This window comes from Eschrichtius robustus, chromosome 1 (assembly GCF_028021215.1).
Source record: "Eschrichtius robustus isolate mEscRob2 chromosome 1, mEscRob2.pri, whole genome shotgun sequence".
In the NCBI taxonomy this organism is placed as follows: Eukaryota; Metazoa; Chordata; class Mammalia; order Artiodactyla; family Eschrichtiidae; genus Eschrichtius; species Eschrichtius robustus.
In genome coordinates, this window is record NC_090824.1 from 138,740,765 (window position 1) to 138,758,933 (window position 18,169).

At 46.9% G+C, this 18,169-nt stretch overlaps 1 protein-coding gene across 2 annotated transcripts in view; it reads right to left on the reverse strand.

Moving 5' to 3' along the window:
* The window catches only part of LOC137760254 (OTU domain-containing protein 7A), a 176,492-nt gene that overhangs the window by 41,704 nt on the left and 116,619 nt on the right, over positions 1–18,169 (reverse strand). The window contains exons 4-6 of one of the 2 annotated variants that reach the window (XM_068537405.1): positions 8,152–8,253; positions 4,594–4,721; positions 3,756–3,847 (exon numbers count right to left, since the gene is read on the reverse strand). In XM_068537405.1, coding sequence (XP_068393506.1) covers positions 3,756–3,847; positions 4,594–4,721; positions 8,152–8,253 — 322 coding nt within the window. Of the gene's footprint in view, positions 1–3,755; positions 3,869–4,593; positions 4,722–8,151; positions 8,254–18,169 lie in introns of both variants that reach the window. The other variant, XM_068537397.1, reaches the window with a different exon arrangement.

Genomic DNA, 18,169 nt, shown 5'->3' on the forward strand with positions numbered 1-18,169 from the left:
ACTGATACAGCCTGGCAGGGACGTTATTACCAAGTGCATTTTACATCTGAACAACACGGACGCTCAGAGAGCTTGGGAGACGGGCCTGAGATCACACGCCCAGCCTGGGACTCTAATCCAGGTCATCTGAGTCTGGGTCTCTGGTCGGGGTCCACCAGGCATCCCCCTTCCTAGTTCTCAGTTGCCTTGAAACCAGATGAAGCACCCAGAGGCCACCACTAACTAACTGCTTTCAGAGATTTTACCAGTTTTGGAGCAAGTAATGGATTCCTCCCGTTGCACACTCACCCTCTTCCCCCAGTGTCCGGCGTGCGGGCCAGCGCTGCACGTGCCAGCCGGGGATGGGCAACTTCACCTCAGCACTGCTTTCCCTGCAGACCTGCATGACTTAGGGTGGACTTATTTTCTTCTCTCCTCCGTGTCTTCCTTTTCCTTCTGGGGAGCAGCCCTCTTCCCCATGGCCCCACTAGCAGCCCTGGTGATGAGCGAGCCTAGTTCACCTTTGGTGGAGGGGCTGTAAACCCCAGCAGCAGTGTGGAGGAGATCACACTTCACACGTCATGCCTCAGAGGGTCTCTGGAGGAGCGGCAGCACAGAACATCTGATTTCTCGTTTTAGCCACAGAGAAACGGAGACGTTTTGATTTGCAAGTAGGAGCAGCAGAGAGAACGGGTCCTGTAGTTCTGAGTGCGCCTGCGTGGAAGCCCCCGCCTCTGCCTGCCTCGGCTCTCACCATGTTTGCCGCGTCTGCGGGTGCAGGTGCCATCCCATCTTTCTCACGCATCTGAACTCAGCAGGGAGCTCACACTGGCCTTGCCTTCCTGAGGTCTTGGAGGGCGTCCTGCTCTGTGGTCACCAGTCCTAAGCAGCCTGTCCACGGTGGCTCTCTGGCTGGTGGCCCGCCCTGCCCGGACCCCAGCCTGGCCTCCACCCTTCTCCGTGGGCAAGTCGTGGACAGGCCTCCCTGCCTCCAGGGTCTCCTGCTGGGGCTTGGCCAGTGAGCCTGGGGACCGGCCACTGCGAGTCGTGCAGGAGGAAGGCAGGAAGCAGGCCAAGCGCATCCCTGTGTCTGGCCCTTGGTCCCTTCCGGCCTCTTCAGATACTTAACCTGGTTGCTTACTGGAAAAAAAATGATACTGGGCCAGTGTCCATGCTGGAAGCCGCAGTGTGGCCTCTGTCTCCATCTGTCCCAGGGCCAGGCGGCCAGGGGCTGGCTGGGCAGGAGCAGTGCTTTTACTTGTCACTCACCACGGGGGCCAGGTTCCCAGGGCGTAGGGGGAACACGAGGAAAGCCACTGTAGTTTTTCTCGCCATTGTACCTGCAAATGCACTCATTTGCCCAGCTCTCTCCTTTCTTCAGGATAAACTCTGGGAAATCTGTGTGGCCTTTCTGGTCAATTTTCCTAGTTCTGTTCAGGGGGCTATCTCATCAGCCCTGAGCCGAGCCCACTGCAGGCCTAGCCGGTTCTTCTCTGTTTCTCACTTCACCTCTTCCCCGTTCTCTGGCAGCACCTGTGACCCCTGAGGGGCCAGTGCAGGCCAGACAGGAGAAGCCAGAGGGCAGCCAAGGCCATCTTGGCTCTCCTTCTTTGGGTGCCCGCTGGGCTTGGGGGAGGTCCTAATGCTGACTCCATTTCCAAGGACGTGCTTTTGCAGGTCTTCAGACCTCCCCCCAGCTGAGGGTCTCTGCCCTCCATTCCCTGGACAGAGGTGGTGGTGCCCCAAGCCAATGGCTGCGCCCACCCTTCAGACCTGACCTCTGGGCTTCTCCCTCATAGGCAGAGTCCTGAAGACAGCGTGGCCGAGGCCTCCTCCCAGGATTCACGCTCAGTCTCCACAACCCTGGAGCCCCAGGGATGCTCTCCATCCCTCAGCTCAACATGAGGAGGGGACCCTCTTCCCCTCCCCAAGAGAAGACAGAGGCAAAATGCAGAGATGCTGACAACTTGCTCAAGAAAAGTCTCTCTTTTGGCCTTTTGCACCCCAAGAGGAGGTGGACCCCCCCAGCAGGGGTACACCTCCTGGAAGGAGGAAACAGTCCTGTTCTCTGTGGTGTGACCGCATAAGAGCTCTCCAAGGAGGAGGAAGATGTGGGGAGGTCCCGTGAGAGTGACTAAAAGCCTCTGTGAGGTCTCTCTCACAGAGCTCAAATGTTACCATAGTAACGTGTCAGAACCAAAACAGCCTTGGTTCTAGAAGCTCCCCACCTGCGTCTGGGATCAACCTGCTGCTGTGGGTCCAGGTGACCATCCGGAGCCCACACACAGCCCTGCAGGCTGCAGTTATTGGGCCAGAAAACCCTGTGTCCTCCACATATATACAATGGAATATTACTCAGCCATAAAAAGAAACAAAATTGAGTTATTTGTAGTGAGGTGGATGGACCTAGAGTCTGTCATACAGAGTGAAGTAAGTCAGAAAGAGAAAAACAAATACCGTATGCTAGCACATATATATGGAATCTAAAAAAAAAAGAAAATGGTCATGAAGAACCTAGGGGCAAGATGGGAAGAAAGACGCAGACCTACTAGAGAATGGACTTGAGGGTACGGGGAGGGGGAAGGGTAAGCTGTGACAAAGTGAGAGAGTGGCATGGACATATATACACTAGCAAACGTAAAATAGATAGCTAGTGGGAAACAGCCGCATAGCACAGGGAGATCAGCTCGGTGCTTTGTGACCACCTAGAGGGGTGGGATAGGGAGGGTGGGAGGGAGACGCAAGAGGGAAGAGATATGGGGATATATGTATATGTATAACTGATTCACTTTGTTATAAAGCAGAAACTAACACACCATTGTAAAGCAATTATACTCCAATAAAGATGTTAAAAACAAACAAACAAACAAAACAAAAAAACCCTGCGCCCTGGCTTGGGAAGGCATGGGGTGGGGGAGGATTGGAGCCCCTGGGACCATTTAAAATCGGGCTTCTTTATCATCTCTAAGCCTTGTCTTTGAAGGGCCTCTGTCTGGTGCCGGCCTGGAAAGTGCTAGGTCCTGCTGCAGGGGCTGAGGACCCAGATGCAGAGATGCATGGGGGCAGGGTGGGGCCTGGGATGCACTGCCGGCAGGGGCTGTCTAGAGCCTCTGATCCTTTCTTGGGTCTCCCCGCTGTCAACAAGCATCCTCTCTTGTGTTTGGCTGAGACTCTTTCTGTGGGGTGACAACCTGGCCTTCGGTTTCAAAAAGCTGGGGCCAAAGGGGCTGTAGCTGCCCTGTTGGCTGCACCTTCATTCCCACATGGGGACGGTCCAGCCGTGTCTGCAGGAAGAACAGCCGCTGCCCACGTGTGCAGAGCAGTAGAGCCTGGGTGCCAGGAACGTGCAGGATGTCCCTGGAGCCCATCTGGGAGACACTGGGCTCGCCTAACCATCTTCTGTTTCACTGTGACTTCTTAAAGCCAGAAATTAGATGTTCAGATGAAAAAACCCAAATCAGCAGCCTGAGGCTTCAGAGCCTGGTGAGTGCGTGGGCAGTGTGGGCCCTCCCCAGGCTGGCTGGGCGGTAAGTCCCTCCCTGCTGTGGTGTTGGGGGGCACATGTGAGCTCATGAGATGCACATGAGGACGGTGCACACTTTCCTCCAAACATCTGGCAGGGTCCTGCTGTCCCCCACCACCTGCCCTGCATCCTTGGTAGAATCTAAGGTCTGAAGGCGGGAGTCCTCCTCATGTTGCTCCCAGCTTGGGGGTCCCGCATCCCCCCCAACTTCCCGTGCCGCTGGGGGTGGGGGCACGGCCGGGGCAGCACTTACCCCCCGCCCGAGCCGCCGTTCTTGCTGAAGTGTGTGCGCGGCTCGCTGGAGGCCAGCTTCAGTAGCTCTGTCCACTCCCGCTCCCACTCCTCCTCCGTGTACACCAGCCCTGACTGGCACAAAGGGGGGCGAGCTCAGGAGGTGGCGGCCACCCCTTACCCTCCACCCAGGTGAGCCTGGTTGAGAGCCTGACCAGGCCCTGGGCCTGGGGCACCTGTTAGTGGCCGAGGACCATCCCCATTTGCTCTGACAGAATTTGTTCAGAACCCCCAATCTCCAACCTCCATGCCGTTGGGAGTCCACCCAGCAATAGGGGTCATTCCCAGGGGTGAGAACGACCAGTGTAACCTGTACGCACACCGGGCGGGGCGCCGACCACTGACACGTGTGCAGGGACCGGGGCAGACCCATCTTCAAGGGCTTCCAGGCCAGCAAAGGGCCAGTGCTTCCCGAGGTTCAGGGATGAGGATTCCCTTTGGACTGAGCACACACACTGGGGCTGGGGCCGTGGGCCATGCCAGGGCCAGTCTGTGGCTGCACCAGCAGTGACCTGACGGGTGACCATCTAATTCACCATTCAGGTCGGGACAGCCTTGCCAGTGAAGGCGATTGGTTTTCATAATTACACCAGGACGGGCAGGGGAAATGGATGTCTGGTCGCTGTGGGCAGGGCCTGACTGTTGCAATGGGCTCCTCTTTAGCGGGTCTGAGTGGGGGATGGAGCCATTGCTGCTGATCTCACAAGACAGACTTGGCCTCGAGGCCCAGATCCGGACCCCGCCCTGGCTTTGGCCACGTGCGGCGTGGTCCCGGCTCTGCCACGCCGACAGGTACCTACCTCCTTGTTCTGCTGCGTCTGCTGCCACCTCCATCTTCGCTTCAGGGCCTCCCTCTCGGCCCCCGTCCTCATCATGGTGTAGAGAGCTTTCCGCAAAACCAGGTCCCGGTCGTGAAACCCCCACATTCCTGCAGCCAGGAGGCCCGTGAGGAGCAGAGGAGAGAGGAGGGACGTGAGGGGGGGCGGGCAGGCCAGCTGGCGCTGAGACCACCACCACCTTCCAGCCTGGGCCCCCGCAGCTGTGTGAGGAGATTAACTCAGTAGCCAGCTGTTCAGGTCTCACGATTAGCAAGCAGCTGCCCTCTGTGCTCCCTTGTGACGTTTCCCGTGGATGCAGGCAGCGGTGAAGGAGCACGGCCCCTCCTTAGAGCAACAACAGTTTCGCTAAGCGCTGCCTGTCTCAGGGGCCCTTGGCAGGCTGCCCTCAACCTCTCAGGTTTGCTCTGAGGGGTATAATGTTTGTGGTCCGGGCCTTGTGTTCGAGTGGGAGAGAGCCTGTGGAGACAATCGGTGATGTGTCCTCACACAGGGCCCAGAGCCAGGATGGCAGTCAGACTCCGGCTTCGTCGGGGGTCTGCCGCATCTGATGTCTGTAGCCCTGAGGCATCTCAGCACACATCTGGGGCCCGCGGAGAGCACCTGCTTCTGAAGGAAGTGCCCCTCCCGGCCTGTGCTGGGTGCCCAGGGGTCAATAAAGACAAACCAGCATCTCTGAGTACGCCTTTGGCGCAGCTCAGAAGTGGCCAAGAAACCCAGCCAATGGAAGAAACATCGTGGAAGAGAGATGCAGCTCTGGCTACAGGGAGAGAGTGGGGGAATTCATTCATTCATTCATTTGTTTAATTGAATACCATTAATTCCACTTAATTCCATACTTATTTCACAGTAGGGGTGAGGCGCCATTCTAAGTGCTGGGAATATCCACAGCAGCAACCAGGACAGACTAAATTCCTAAAACCTCACGGAGCCCACGCTGAGGGGAGGAGAGGCAGGCATCGAATTAGCATGTAACACCCTATGTTGTGGGCAGCAGAACTGTCAGGGGGATGAAGCAGGCCAAGAGGGCAGAGTGGTGGGTGGTTTGGTCACGGCGTGAGTGGAGACATTGGAGCAAAGACTTGAGTGGTGAAAGATGGGGCTGAGTCACAGGAAAAGGCCAGGGCTGGCCCCGAGGAGGCCCACGTGGCATACTAGGGAGGGAAAGGTGACTGGAGCTGGGATGGAGGGGAAGAGGTGGAGACTGGAAAGGTGGACTTGAAGTGAGCTGGGACCCCCTGGAGAGCTTTCAGAGAGCAGTGACCCGCACTGACTGATGATCAAAAGCCCAAACTGGCTGTACATCCTTTAGTGCAAAGACACACAGATAACCTTGGGCGGCTGTGGGCTTTCTGTCCAGGGAGGCTTTGGTCTTTTTCTGCAGCACAGACAGAGGGAGGTGGCTATCAACACTCCTTTTATGAACAGGCTGAGCCGAGCTTTCTCATCCCTCAGACCTGCCTGCAGCCTCCTCCCAGGCAGGGCAAGTCCCAGGTCCAGTCTACAGGCCATGGCTCCTTGTTTGGGTCTCTCTTGCAAAAACGGTCTCCTTGTCCCATACATGTTTGCCCACAAGCCTGACTCCAGGATTACCATCATTCCTATGGGTGCCCCACACCCTAGGTCAGTGCCAGGGCTGGTCAGCAGGTCCAGTAAGCACTGCTGGTGAGTGTGGCATGGCCACTTCGGGCAGTCCTGCTCCTGTGGGGTTCAGCAATTTGAGTACAAAAGGGGAACAAAGTACTGGGAGAAAAGAACCAACAGGCCACGAGTTCCAGGCTCAGTCTTGGCCCAGCCTCTCTTGCAGCTGGAGTGAGGGCCACCTGCAGGAGGCTTTCTCTTCCCAGGCAGACCTGGAGGGCTTGCTGTGCTCATGGGGAAACACATGCCATCAGACAGGACCACAGTGGCATGTGGCCATCTGGTTTGTGGCCTTATCCACCCATGGTCATGCCGGGGACAGTGCCTCTGCATGCTGCATTTTCAGAAGGACAAAGGCATTTCCATGCCTGAAACTTTCCAAAAAGGCTGCTGGTTGACACAGAGGAGAGATCTCTTTTTTCATTTTCCTTCTCCAGGTTTTATACAGAACAAGGTGAAATAAGTTCCATAAGAGGGAGATAGTGAATACATTATGATGGAATAGGACACAACTAGCAAAAATATGTTTTTGAAGAACAGCATGGAAAATTCTCAATACAATTTTAAGGGAAAAATGTTGGATTCCAAACTGTGAACACCGTGAGATCCTAATTTCACTGGAAGAATAGACAAAAGTGTGGAAGACAATATACCAAAATGTTAAAAGCAGCCATCGCTGGGCAGTGGGATTGCTGATTGTTATTTTACTATGATGAATGTGGAGTCAACAGACAGAAATGCATTAGTTTTGAAAGGGAGGAGGTGGGTGGGTACCCTTGTCTTCCCCATCACCCCTTGTCAAGCCCATGGAATGTGGGATGTTCCCTTTGCTCTTGGGCTCCATCCTCCTCTGGGCATCTCGGGGCCCTTTCCAGGTCCCCTCATTTCCCTCTAAGACTTTTCAGGCTCATCTCAGTCCACCTCTTACAGAACAGGCCTCACTACAGGTCTGAAGGGAGGACTGGGGTGTCCTTGCTCTGGGACACAGCATCAGGTTAAGGTCATGTTTACCTGGGGAGGCGAGTTTGACCAACAAGGACCATACCCTTGTCGGAGGGGCCCATCCCTGGAGAGGGCCTTCATACTGCAGGACTGATAAGGCGCCACTGGCACTGATACTGGGGTCTCCGGCACAAATCCAGTTCTGCCTGTGTTGTAAGCCTGGGTCCAGAGGGGTTAAGTGAGCTTCCAGAAAGTCTACTGTGACCTTCCATCATCCAAATATTGCCACCCACACTTGTGCATTTGCTGGTGTCGCTTTTTGTAACCAGGAAGCTCACATCTCCGTTGGAGGAGGTTGCTGACCTCTCTGAGGTGTATTCTGACTGTGCCGTGTTATTTACCCAAGCAGTACCTATGTCTGTCTTTTTGTCAGTCTGAGTGCATCAGTTGCAGTCAGTGTGGTGGCCCCAGACCTACCCAACCTCATGCACTGCTCCCCAGACTTCCTGCTTCAGCCCAACAGGGCTTAGCCCCGACCGCAAACACCATGTTAATTTCTGCCTTTCTGCTTTATCTATGTGGTCTCCCTGCCTGGAAGGTCCTTTTTCATAGTCTTTCAAGTTCTTCAAGTCTCAGTAAAATCTCACCTCCTCCAGGAAGTCCTCTTTGAATGCTCTAGATAATGATGTCTAATGCCCATCCCTGCAGCTCTGCTCAGGCCTCCTTCTATCAGGACAGGTCTTTTCTCGTGTGTGCTCTATGTCCCCACCAAGCCTGCCAGCTGCTTGACAAGAAGGGCAGGGATTGTTGGCTCCATCCCTTGGGGACTCTTCCAGATGACAGTGATGCATGTGGCTCTACTTAGTATATGATTGTCCTTTAATGACGCACAGAGCAGGCCTGGGCACTGCCACCCTCTGTCTACACTGTGGGGCTTACCCAGTGAGGCAGCGTGTAAAAGGCAGTTCCCGTCCCCTGTCGTGGCCAAAGGAAGAAGCCGTTTACAGCTCGTGCACACGGTGGACCACCAGTTCAGGCGACCTGGAACAGAAGCTCACGTTTAGAATCCCAGGACAGGCAGGGATGTTTGCTAAGTAAGCTTAAACATCGGCGGATAATTTTCTAGAGGATTCTAGAGAACTTCATTGGTAAGGTGGAGGGTTATGGCTACTTATTCTCAAAAAAATATATAGATTTTTTCCTCTCTAAGATAAAAAACGGCCAAATTTTCCCATCAACTAGCAAGAAACTCAAGACTAAAGCCTTCTCTCCTTGAATCTGGTAACACATTTTACACAAAATGTAAAATTTTTCTTTGTGTAATTTCCTTGAACACAGTTTCCCCTCCCAAAAGTTATTTTTCTAAAAAAATACCATCCTTCTTTGTTGATGCATACATACCTTTGAGAGTATGGTTTATATTTAATTTTTAAAATTGATGTATAGTTGATGTGCAATGTTCCAGGTGTACAGCAAGGTGGTTCAGTTATACATACATGTATGTGTATATATATATATTCTTTTTCAGATTCTTTTCCATTATAGGTTATTACGAGATATTGCATATATTTCCCTGTGCTATACAGTAGGTCCCTGTTGTTTATCTATTTTATATACAGTAGTGTGTATCTGTTAATCCCAGACTCCTAATTTATCCCCCCTTTCCCCTTTGGTAACCATAAATTTGTTTTCTGTGTCTCTATTTCTGTTTTGTAAATAAGTTCATTTGTATTTTTTTTTTTAGATTCTACGTATAAGTGATGTCGTGATATTTGTCTTTGTCTGGCTACATTTAATTTTATACATCAAAACCACTGGAGCTATTTTGGTAGAGTCATGTTAAATTTCATCAACACATCTCGAGACTTCTGCTTGCAGGAAGACAGAGTACACATCCTCTCTGCTACCCTTTCTACTAACTACAACTAAAACCCCTGGACATTACATATAAAACAACATGGGAAGACTGAAAGGTGGAGAGAAGAAGGCAGACTGGCTAGAAACCTCAGGACTTGAGGCACAACCTGGTGGTAGGCGCCCTGGGTTCCTCTTTGCCACACAAACCCCAGAGTAGATGCTAGAGAAGGTTACAGTCTGGAAATAATGGAGGCTGTCAAAAAAATCATGCTCTCTCTAGTCAGAACACCAGGAGAGGGGCAGCTTAGCCAGAGAGCCACTGCTTAGAAAACAACTGTTCTATTCCAGCCACACTCACAGAACAAACTGTAGCCCTCCCACCACTCTTCTAGCAGAGGCCGAGTGGGGAGCTGAGACTTCATCCTTGCCAGGCTGCCATGAGTCACTCTCTACCCCTCCCCCACTGCCAGGTGGTGTGGAGTCAGCACTTCAACCCTTCTGGATGGTAATGAGGATTCCACCCTTACCAAAGGGAGAACATATGGGGAGCCTGGACTTTCACCCCCATCTGATGGTGATGAGGTTCCCCCACTACCCACCAGCAGTACCAAGAAGCCCATGCCACATTAGGTTCCAGCAGAGGCAGTGTGGAAAACCTGTACGTCCACCCCCAGCTGATGGCTGTGAATCAATGGCGTCCTACACCTAATGGAATGGTGTCAGAGAAGGTCTGCTAAAACACAAGATTTAAATAACATTCAGAGTCTTACAACTTAATACCCAAAATATACAATTTTCAATTGGAAATTATTTACACCAAGAACCAGGAAGACCTCAAATGGAATGAGGAAAGACAACTAACCAACACCAACACAGATGACACAGATGTTAGAATTATCTGACAGAGATTTTAAAGCAGGCATCATAAAAATGCCTCAACAAGCAATTACAAACAGGCTTGAAACAAATGAAAAAAAAAAGAAAAATGTCAGCCAGAAAAAAGTCTCAACAACAACAACAAAAGAAGATACAAAGAAAAGCCAAATGAAGATTTTGGAACTAAAATAATCCAACAATTGGTTAAAAAAATTCATTGGATGTGCTCAATAACAGAATGGAGAGAATAGAAGAAAGAATCTGTGGATGACAAGGTATAACATAGAAATTACAGAAACTGAATAATGGAGAGAAAATGAACTAAAAAAGATCATGTGACCATAGTCCCATAGGAGAGGAGAAAGAGGGTAGAGCTGAGAAAAGTATTCAAAGAAATAATCACTGAAAACTTCCCAAATTTTGTAAACAAACGAACCTATAAATATATGAATTCAAGAAGCTGAGAAAATTCTAAATGGGAAAAACCCATGGAAATTTATGCCAAAACACATCATAGTCCAATTTCTGTAAACTAAAGACAAAGAAAAAACCTTGAAAGCTTCTAAAGAGAAACAACTCCTTACCTACATGGGAAAAACAATTGTAATGACAGTGGATTTCTTATCAGAAACCATAGAGATCAGAAAGAAGTGGAACAATGTTTTTCAAGTGCTAAAAGAAAAGAGCCATCAATCCAGAATTCTATGTACAGCAGAAGTATCCTTCAGAAATAAAGGGGAGGGGGATTAACCAAGATGGCGGAGTAGAAGGACGTGCTCTCACTCCCTCTTGTGAGAGCACCAGAATCACAACTCTCTGCTGGACAATCATTGACAGGAAGACCCTGGACTTCACCAAGGAGGATACCCCACGTCCAAGGACAGAGGAGAAGCCACAGTGAGACGGTAGGAGGGGCGCAATCAGAGTAAAATCTAATCCCATAACTGCTGGGTGGGTGACTCACAGACTGGGGAACACTTATACCACAGAAGTCCACCCACTGGAGTGAAGGTTCGAGCCCCATGTCAGGCTTCCCAACCTGGGGGTCCGGCAACGGGAGGAGGAATTCCTAGAGAATCAGACTTTGAAGCCTAGTGGGAATTGATTGCAGGACTTTGACAGGACTGGGGGAAACAGAGACCCCACTCTTGGAGGGCACACACAAAGTAGTGTGCGCATCGGGACCCAGGGGAGGGAGCAGTGACCCTGGGGGAGACTGAACCAGACCTACCTGCTGGTGTTGGGGGGTCTCCTGCAGAGGCGGGGGGTGGCTCTGTTTCACCGTGGGGACAAGGACACTGGCAGCGGAGGTTCTGGGAAGTGCTCCTTGGCGTGAGCCCTCCCAGAGTCTGCCATTAACCCCACCAAAGAGCCCAGGTAGGCTCCAGTGTTGGGTTGCCTCAGGCCAAACAACCAACAGGGAGGGAACCCAGCCCCACCCATCAACAGTCAAGTGGATTAAAGTTTTACTGAGCTCTGACTGCCACAGCAACAGTCAGCTCTACCCACCACCAGAGCCTCCCATCAAGCCTCTTAGATAGCCTCAACCACCAGAGGGCAGACAGCAGAAGCAAGAAAAACTACAATCCTGCAGCCTGTGGACCAAAAACCACAGTTACAGAAAGATAGACAAAATGAAAAGGCAGAGGGCTATGTACCAGATGAAGGAACAAGAAAAAACCCCAGAAAAACAACTAAATGAAGTGGAGATAGGCAACCTTCCAGAAAAAGAATTCAGAATAATGATAGTGAAGATGATCCAGGACCTCGGAATAAGAATGGAGGCAAAGATTGAGAAGATGCAAGAAATGATTAACAAAGACCTAGAAGAATTAAAAAACAAACAAACAGAGATGACCAATACAATAACTGAAATGAAAACTACACTAGAAGGAATCAATAGCAGAATAACTGAGGCAGAAGAACGGATAAGTGACCTGGAAGACAGAATGGTGGAATTCACTGCTGCGGAACAGACTAAAGAAAAAAGAATGAAAAGAAATGAAGACAGCCTAAGAGACCTCTGGGACAACATTAAACGCAACAACATTCGCATTATAGGGGTCCCAGAAGGTGAAGAGAGAGAGAAAGGACCCGAGAAAATATTTGAAGAGGTTATAGTCGAAAACTTCCCTAACATGGGAAAGGAAATAGCCACCCAAGTCCAGGAAGCGCAGAGAGTCCCATACAGGATAAACCCAAGGAGAAACACGCCGACACACATAGTAATCAAAGTGGCAAAAATTAAGGAAACAGAAAAATTATTGAAAGCAGCAAGGGAAAAACGACAAATAACATACAAGGGAACTCCCATAAGGTTAACAGCTGATTTCTCAGCAGAAACTCTGCAAGCCAGAAGGGAGTGGCATGATATACTTAAAGTGATGAAAGGGAAGAACCTACAACCAAGATTACTCTACCCGGCAAGGATCTCATTTAGATTTGATGGAGAAATCAAAAGCTTTACAGACAAGCAAAAGCTAAGAGAATTCAGCACCACCAAACCAGCTCTACAACAAATGCTAAAGGAACTTCTCTAAGTGGGAAACACAAGAGAAGTAAAGGACCTACAAAAACAAACCCAAAACAATTAAGAAAATGGTCATAGGAACATACATATCGATAATTACCTTAAACGTGAATGGATTAAATGCCCCAACCAAAAGACATAGACTGGCTGAATGGATACAAAAACAAGACCCATATATATGCTGTCTACAAGAGACTCACTTTAGACCTAGGGACACATACAGACTGAAAGTGAGGGGATGGAAAAAGATATTCCATGCAAATGGAAGTCAAAAGAAAGCTGGAGTAGCTATACTCATATCAGATAAAATAGACTTTAAAATAAAGAATGTTACAAGAGACAAGGAAGGACACTACATAATGATCAAGGGATCAATCCAAGAAGAAGATATAACAATTATAAATATATATGCACCCAACATTGGAGCACCTCAATACATAAGGCAACTGCTAACAGCTATAAAAGAGGAAATTGACAGTAACACAATCATAGTGGGGGACTTTAACACCTCACTTACACCAATGGACAGATCATCCAAAATGAAAATAAATAAGGAAACAGAAGCTTTAAATGACACAATAGACCAGATAGATTTAATTGATATATATAGGACATTCCATCCAAAAACAGCAGATTACACGTTCTTCTCAAGTGCGCACGGAACATTCTCCAGGATAGATCACATCTTGGGTCACAAATCAAGCCTCAGTAAATTTAAGAAAATTGAAATCATATCAAGCATCTTTTCTGACCACAACGCTATGAGATTAGAAATGAATTACAGGGAAAAAAATGTAAAAAAGACAAACACATGGAGGCTAAACAATACGTTACTAAATAACCAAGAAATCACTGAAGAAATCAAAGAGGAAATAAAAAAATACCTAGAGACAAATGACAATGAAAACACGACGACCCAAAACCTATGGGATGCAGCGAAAGCAGTTCTAAGAGGGAAGTTTATAGCTATACAAGCCTACCTCAAGAAACAAGAAAAATCTCAAATAAACAATCTAACCTTACACCTAAAGAAACTAGAGAAAGAAGAACAAACAAAACCCAAAGTTAGCAGAAGGAAAGAAATCATAAAGATCAGAGCAGAAATAAATGAAATAGAAACAAAGAAAACAATAGCAAAGATCAATAAAACTAAAAGTTGGTTCTTTGAGAAGATAAACAAAATTGATAAGCCATTAGCCAGACTCATCAAGAAAAAGAGGGAGAGGACTCAAATCAATAAAATCAGAAATGAAAAAGGAGAAGTTACAACAGACACTGCAGAAATACAAAGCATCCTAAGAGTCTACTACAAGCAACTTTATGCCAATAAAATGGACAACCTGGAAGAAATGGACAAATTCTTAGAAAGGTATAACCTTCCAAGACTGAACCAGGAAGAAACAGAAAATATGAACAGACCAATCACAACTAATGAAATTGAAACTGTGATTAAAAATCTTCCAACAAACAAAAGTCCAGGACCAGATGGCTTCACAGGTGAATTCCATCAAACATTTAGAGAAGAGCTAACACCCATACTTTTCAAACTCTTCCCAAAAAATTGCAGAGGAAGGAACACTCCCAAACTCATTCTATGAGGCCACCATCACCCTGATACCAAAACCAGACAAAGACACTACAAAAAAAGAAAATTACAGACCAATATCACTGATGAATATAGATGCAAAAATCCTCAACAAAATACTAGCAAACAGAATCCAACAACACATTAAAAGGATCATACACCACGATCAAGTGGGATTTATCCCAGGGATGCAAGGATTCTTCAATATACGCAAATCAATCAATGTGATACACCATATTAACAAATTGAAGAATAAAAACCATATGATCATCTCAATAGATGCAGAAAAAGCTTTCGACAAAATTCAACACCCATTTATGATAAAAACTCTCCAGAAAGTGGGCATTGAGGGAACCTACCTCAACATAATAAAGGCCATATATGACAAACCCACAGCAAACATCATTCTCAATGGTGAAAAACTGAAAGCATTTCCTCTAAGATCAGGAACGAGACAAGGATGTCCACTCTCACCACTATTATTCAACATAGTTCTGGAAGTCCTAGCCATGGCAATCAGAGAAGAAAAAGAAATAAAAGGAATACAAATTGGAAAAGAAGAAGTAAAACTGTCACTGTTTGCGGATGACATGATACTATACATAGAGAATCCTAAAACTGCCACCAGAAAACTGCTAGAGCTAATTAATGAATATGGTAAAGTTGCAGGATACAAAATTAATGCACAGAAATCTCTTGCATTCCTATACACTAATGATGAAAAATCTGAAAGAGAAATTATGGAAAGACTCCCATTTACCATTGCAACAAAAAGAATAAAATACCTAGGAATAAACCTACCTAGGGAGACAAAAGACCTGTATGCAGAAAACTATAAGACACTGATGAAAGAAATGAAAGATGATACCAACAGATGGAGAGATATACCATGTTCTTGGATTGGAAGAATCAACATTGTGAAAATGACTCTACTACCCAAAGCAATCTACAGATTCAATGCAATCCCTATCAAATTACCAATGGCATTTTTTACAGAGCTAGAACAAATCATCTTAAAATTTGTATGGAGACACAAAAGACCCCGAATAGCCAAAGCAGTCTTGAGGCAAAAAAATGGAGCTGGAGGAATCAGACTCCCTGACTTCAGACTCTACTACAAAGCTACAGTAATCAAGACAATATGGTACTGGCACAAGAACAGAAACATAGATCAATGGAACAAGATAGAAAGCCCAGAGATTAACCCACGCACCTATGGTCAACTAATCTATGACAAAGGAGGCAAAGATATACAATGGAGAAAAGACAGTCTCTTCAATACGTGGTGCTGGGAAAACTGGATAGCTACATGTAAAAGAATGAAATTAGAATACTCCCTAACACCATACAGAAAAGTAAACTCAAAATGGATTAGAGACCTAAATATAAGACTGGACACTATAAAACTCTTAGAGGAAAACATAGGAAGAACACTCTTTGACATAAATCACAGCAAGATCTTTTTTGATCCACCTCCTAGAGTAATGGAAATAAAAACAAAAATAAACAAATGGGACCTAATGAAACTTCAAAGCTTTTGCACAGCAAAGGAAACCATAAACAAGACGAAAAGACAACCCTCAGAATGGGAGAAAATATTTGCAAACGAATCAACGGACAAAGGATTAATCTCCAAAATATATAAACAGCTCATTCAGCTCAATATTAAAGAAACAAACACCCCAATCCAAAAATTGGCAGAAGACCTAAATAGATATTTCTCCAAAGAAGACATACAGGCGGCCACGAAGCACATGAAAAGATGCTCAACATCACTAATTATTAGAGAAATGCAAATCAAAACTACAATGAGGTATCACCTCACTCCTGTTAGAATGGGCATCATCAGAAAATCTACAAACAACAAATGCTGGAGAGGGTGTGGAGAAAAGGGAACCCTCTTGCACTGTTGGTGGGAATGTAAATTGATACAGCCACTATGGAGAACAATATGGAGGTTCCTTAAAAAACTAAAAATAGAATTACCATATGACCCAGGAATCCCACTACTGAGCATATACCTAGAGAAAACCGTAATTCAAAAAGACACATGCACCCGAATGTTCATTGCAGCACTATTTACAATAGCCAGGTCATGGAAGCAACCTAAATGCCCATCAACAGTCGAATGGATAAAGAAGTGGTGGTACATATATACAATGGAATATTACTCAGCCATAAAAAGGAACGAAATTGAGTCATTTGTTGAGAAGTGGATGGATCTAGAGACTGTCATACAGAGTGAAGTAAGTCAGAAAGAGAAAAACAAATATCGTATATTAATGCATGTATGTGGAACCTAGAAAAATGGTACAGATGAGCCTGTTTGCAGGGCAGAAGTTGAGACACAGATGTAGAGAATGGACATATGGACACCAAGGGGGGAAAACATGCGGTGGGGTGGGGATGGTGGTGTGCTGATTTGGGCGATTGGGATTGACATATATACACTGATGTGTATAAAATTGATGCCTAATAAGAACCTGCAGTATAAAACAACAAACAAAACAACTAATAAAAAAAAAAAAAAAGTGTCGAAGGTCAGGGCCAGCTTGGCAAATGGATTTCATTTTGTTTCATCCAAAATACTGCTCTGCTTTTAGCTGCAAATGTAGATAACTTAGGTAATGCTGAAGAAATTATGCAAATCCTAATTGCAAACAGTTTTCCTTTTAGCTTTTTTACATTTAGACTAACTGTAGTAATTATTTGAAAACCTTTTTGAGTCCCACACTTAATAAAAGGAAATTTTATGCAAACAGTGAAAAAGAATTTCAAAGCACTAAGTGAGGGTGATGCTGGTTTGCCTTCAGGGGCTAGTAAACTGGTGAGGAGTTTATTTCTGATCTTCCTACTTTTGGTATCATGATCTACTGAGGTCTTGGCAGCTCTACAAAGAGCAGCAAAGGGAGCAAAGATTAATTCCTGCCGAGGTATTTGGGGAACAGGTTGTGAAGAAGGAAGGGTCATGATCCACCGAGTGGCTTATGCGGCCACGTCTCCGGCTTTGTAGGTACACTAGGCAAAACAGAATAATGGTTAAGAATTATAGAAACTGAAGCTGGACTTCTTGCAACCATATCCTATCTCTGTACCTCACTGGCTTTTTGACCTCACTTCTATAAACCTTGGTTTCCTCATCTGTAAGAGAACAGTACTAGTACCTACCTCATATGATTGTTTGGAGGATTCAGTGTGTTCATACATGTGAAGCAAAGCCCTTATAACAGTGCCTGGTACAAACAAGGGCTATGTGCCCATTATTATTACATGGGCTATGACTTTTAAAATGTGAACAAATGAAAGTATCTACACGTGCCCCTGGCTGGAATTACTTTCTGGGAGTAAGTACTGTCTATGGCTAGCATAATGATCTGTTAAGAGAAGGCTGGGGACTTCCCTCATGGCCCAGTGGTTAAGAATTCACCTGTCAATGCAGGGGACATGGGTTCGATCCCTGGTCCAGGAAGATCCCACGTGCCGTGGAGCAACTAAGCCCACGTGCCACAACTACTGAGCATGCGCTCTAGAGCCCGTGAGCCACAACTACTGAGCCCATGCGCCACAACTAGTGAAGCCCGTGCGCCTAGAGCCCGTGCTGTGCAACAAGAGAAGCCACTGCAATGAGAAGCCCGCATACCACAATGAAGAGTAGCCCCCGCCCGCCGCAACTAGAGAAAGCCCGTGCAGCAACGAAGGCCCAACGCAGCCAAAAATAAATAAATAAATAAATAAATAAATTAAAAAAAAAAAAGAGAAGGCTGGAAATTGTGAAAGGCAGCAGTGCATGAGTTCTGAGGCAGGTCTATCTGGGCTTGGAGACACTTGGACAAATTACGTAAACTCTGCAAACCTCTATTGTCTTCATCTGTAAAATGAAGATAAAGTCCACTTCAGAGATTCTTAGGAAGATTAATGAAATTAGGCATAAGGAGCATTCAGCATTAGCACCTGGCACAGTGTGAGTGCCAGATAATGGAGAACAAGGTTTCTCAACCTTAGTACTATTGACATTTTGGGTCAGATAATTCTCTGTTACGGGACGGCTATAGGACATTTAGCAATATCCCTGGCCTCCACCTACTAGATGCTAGTAGCATACTGCCAAC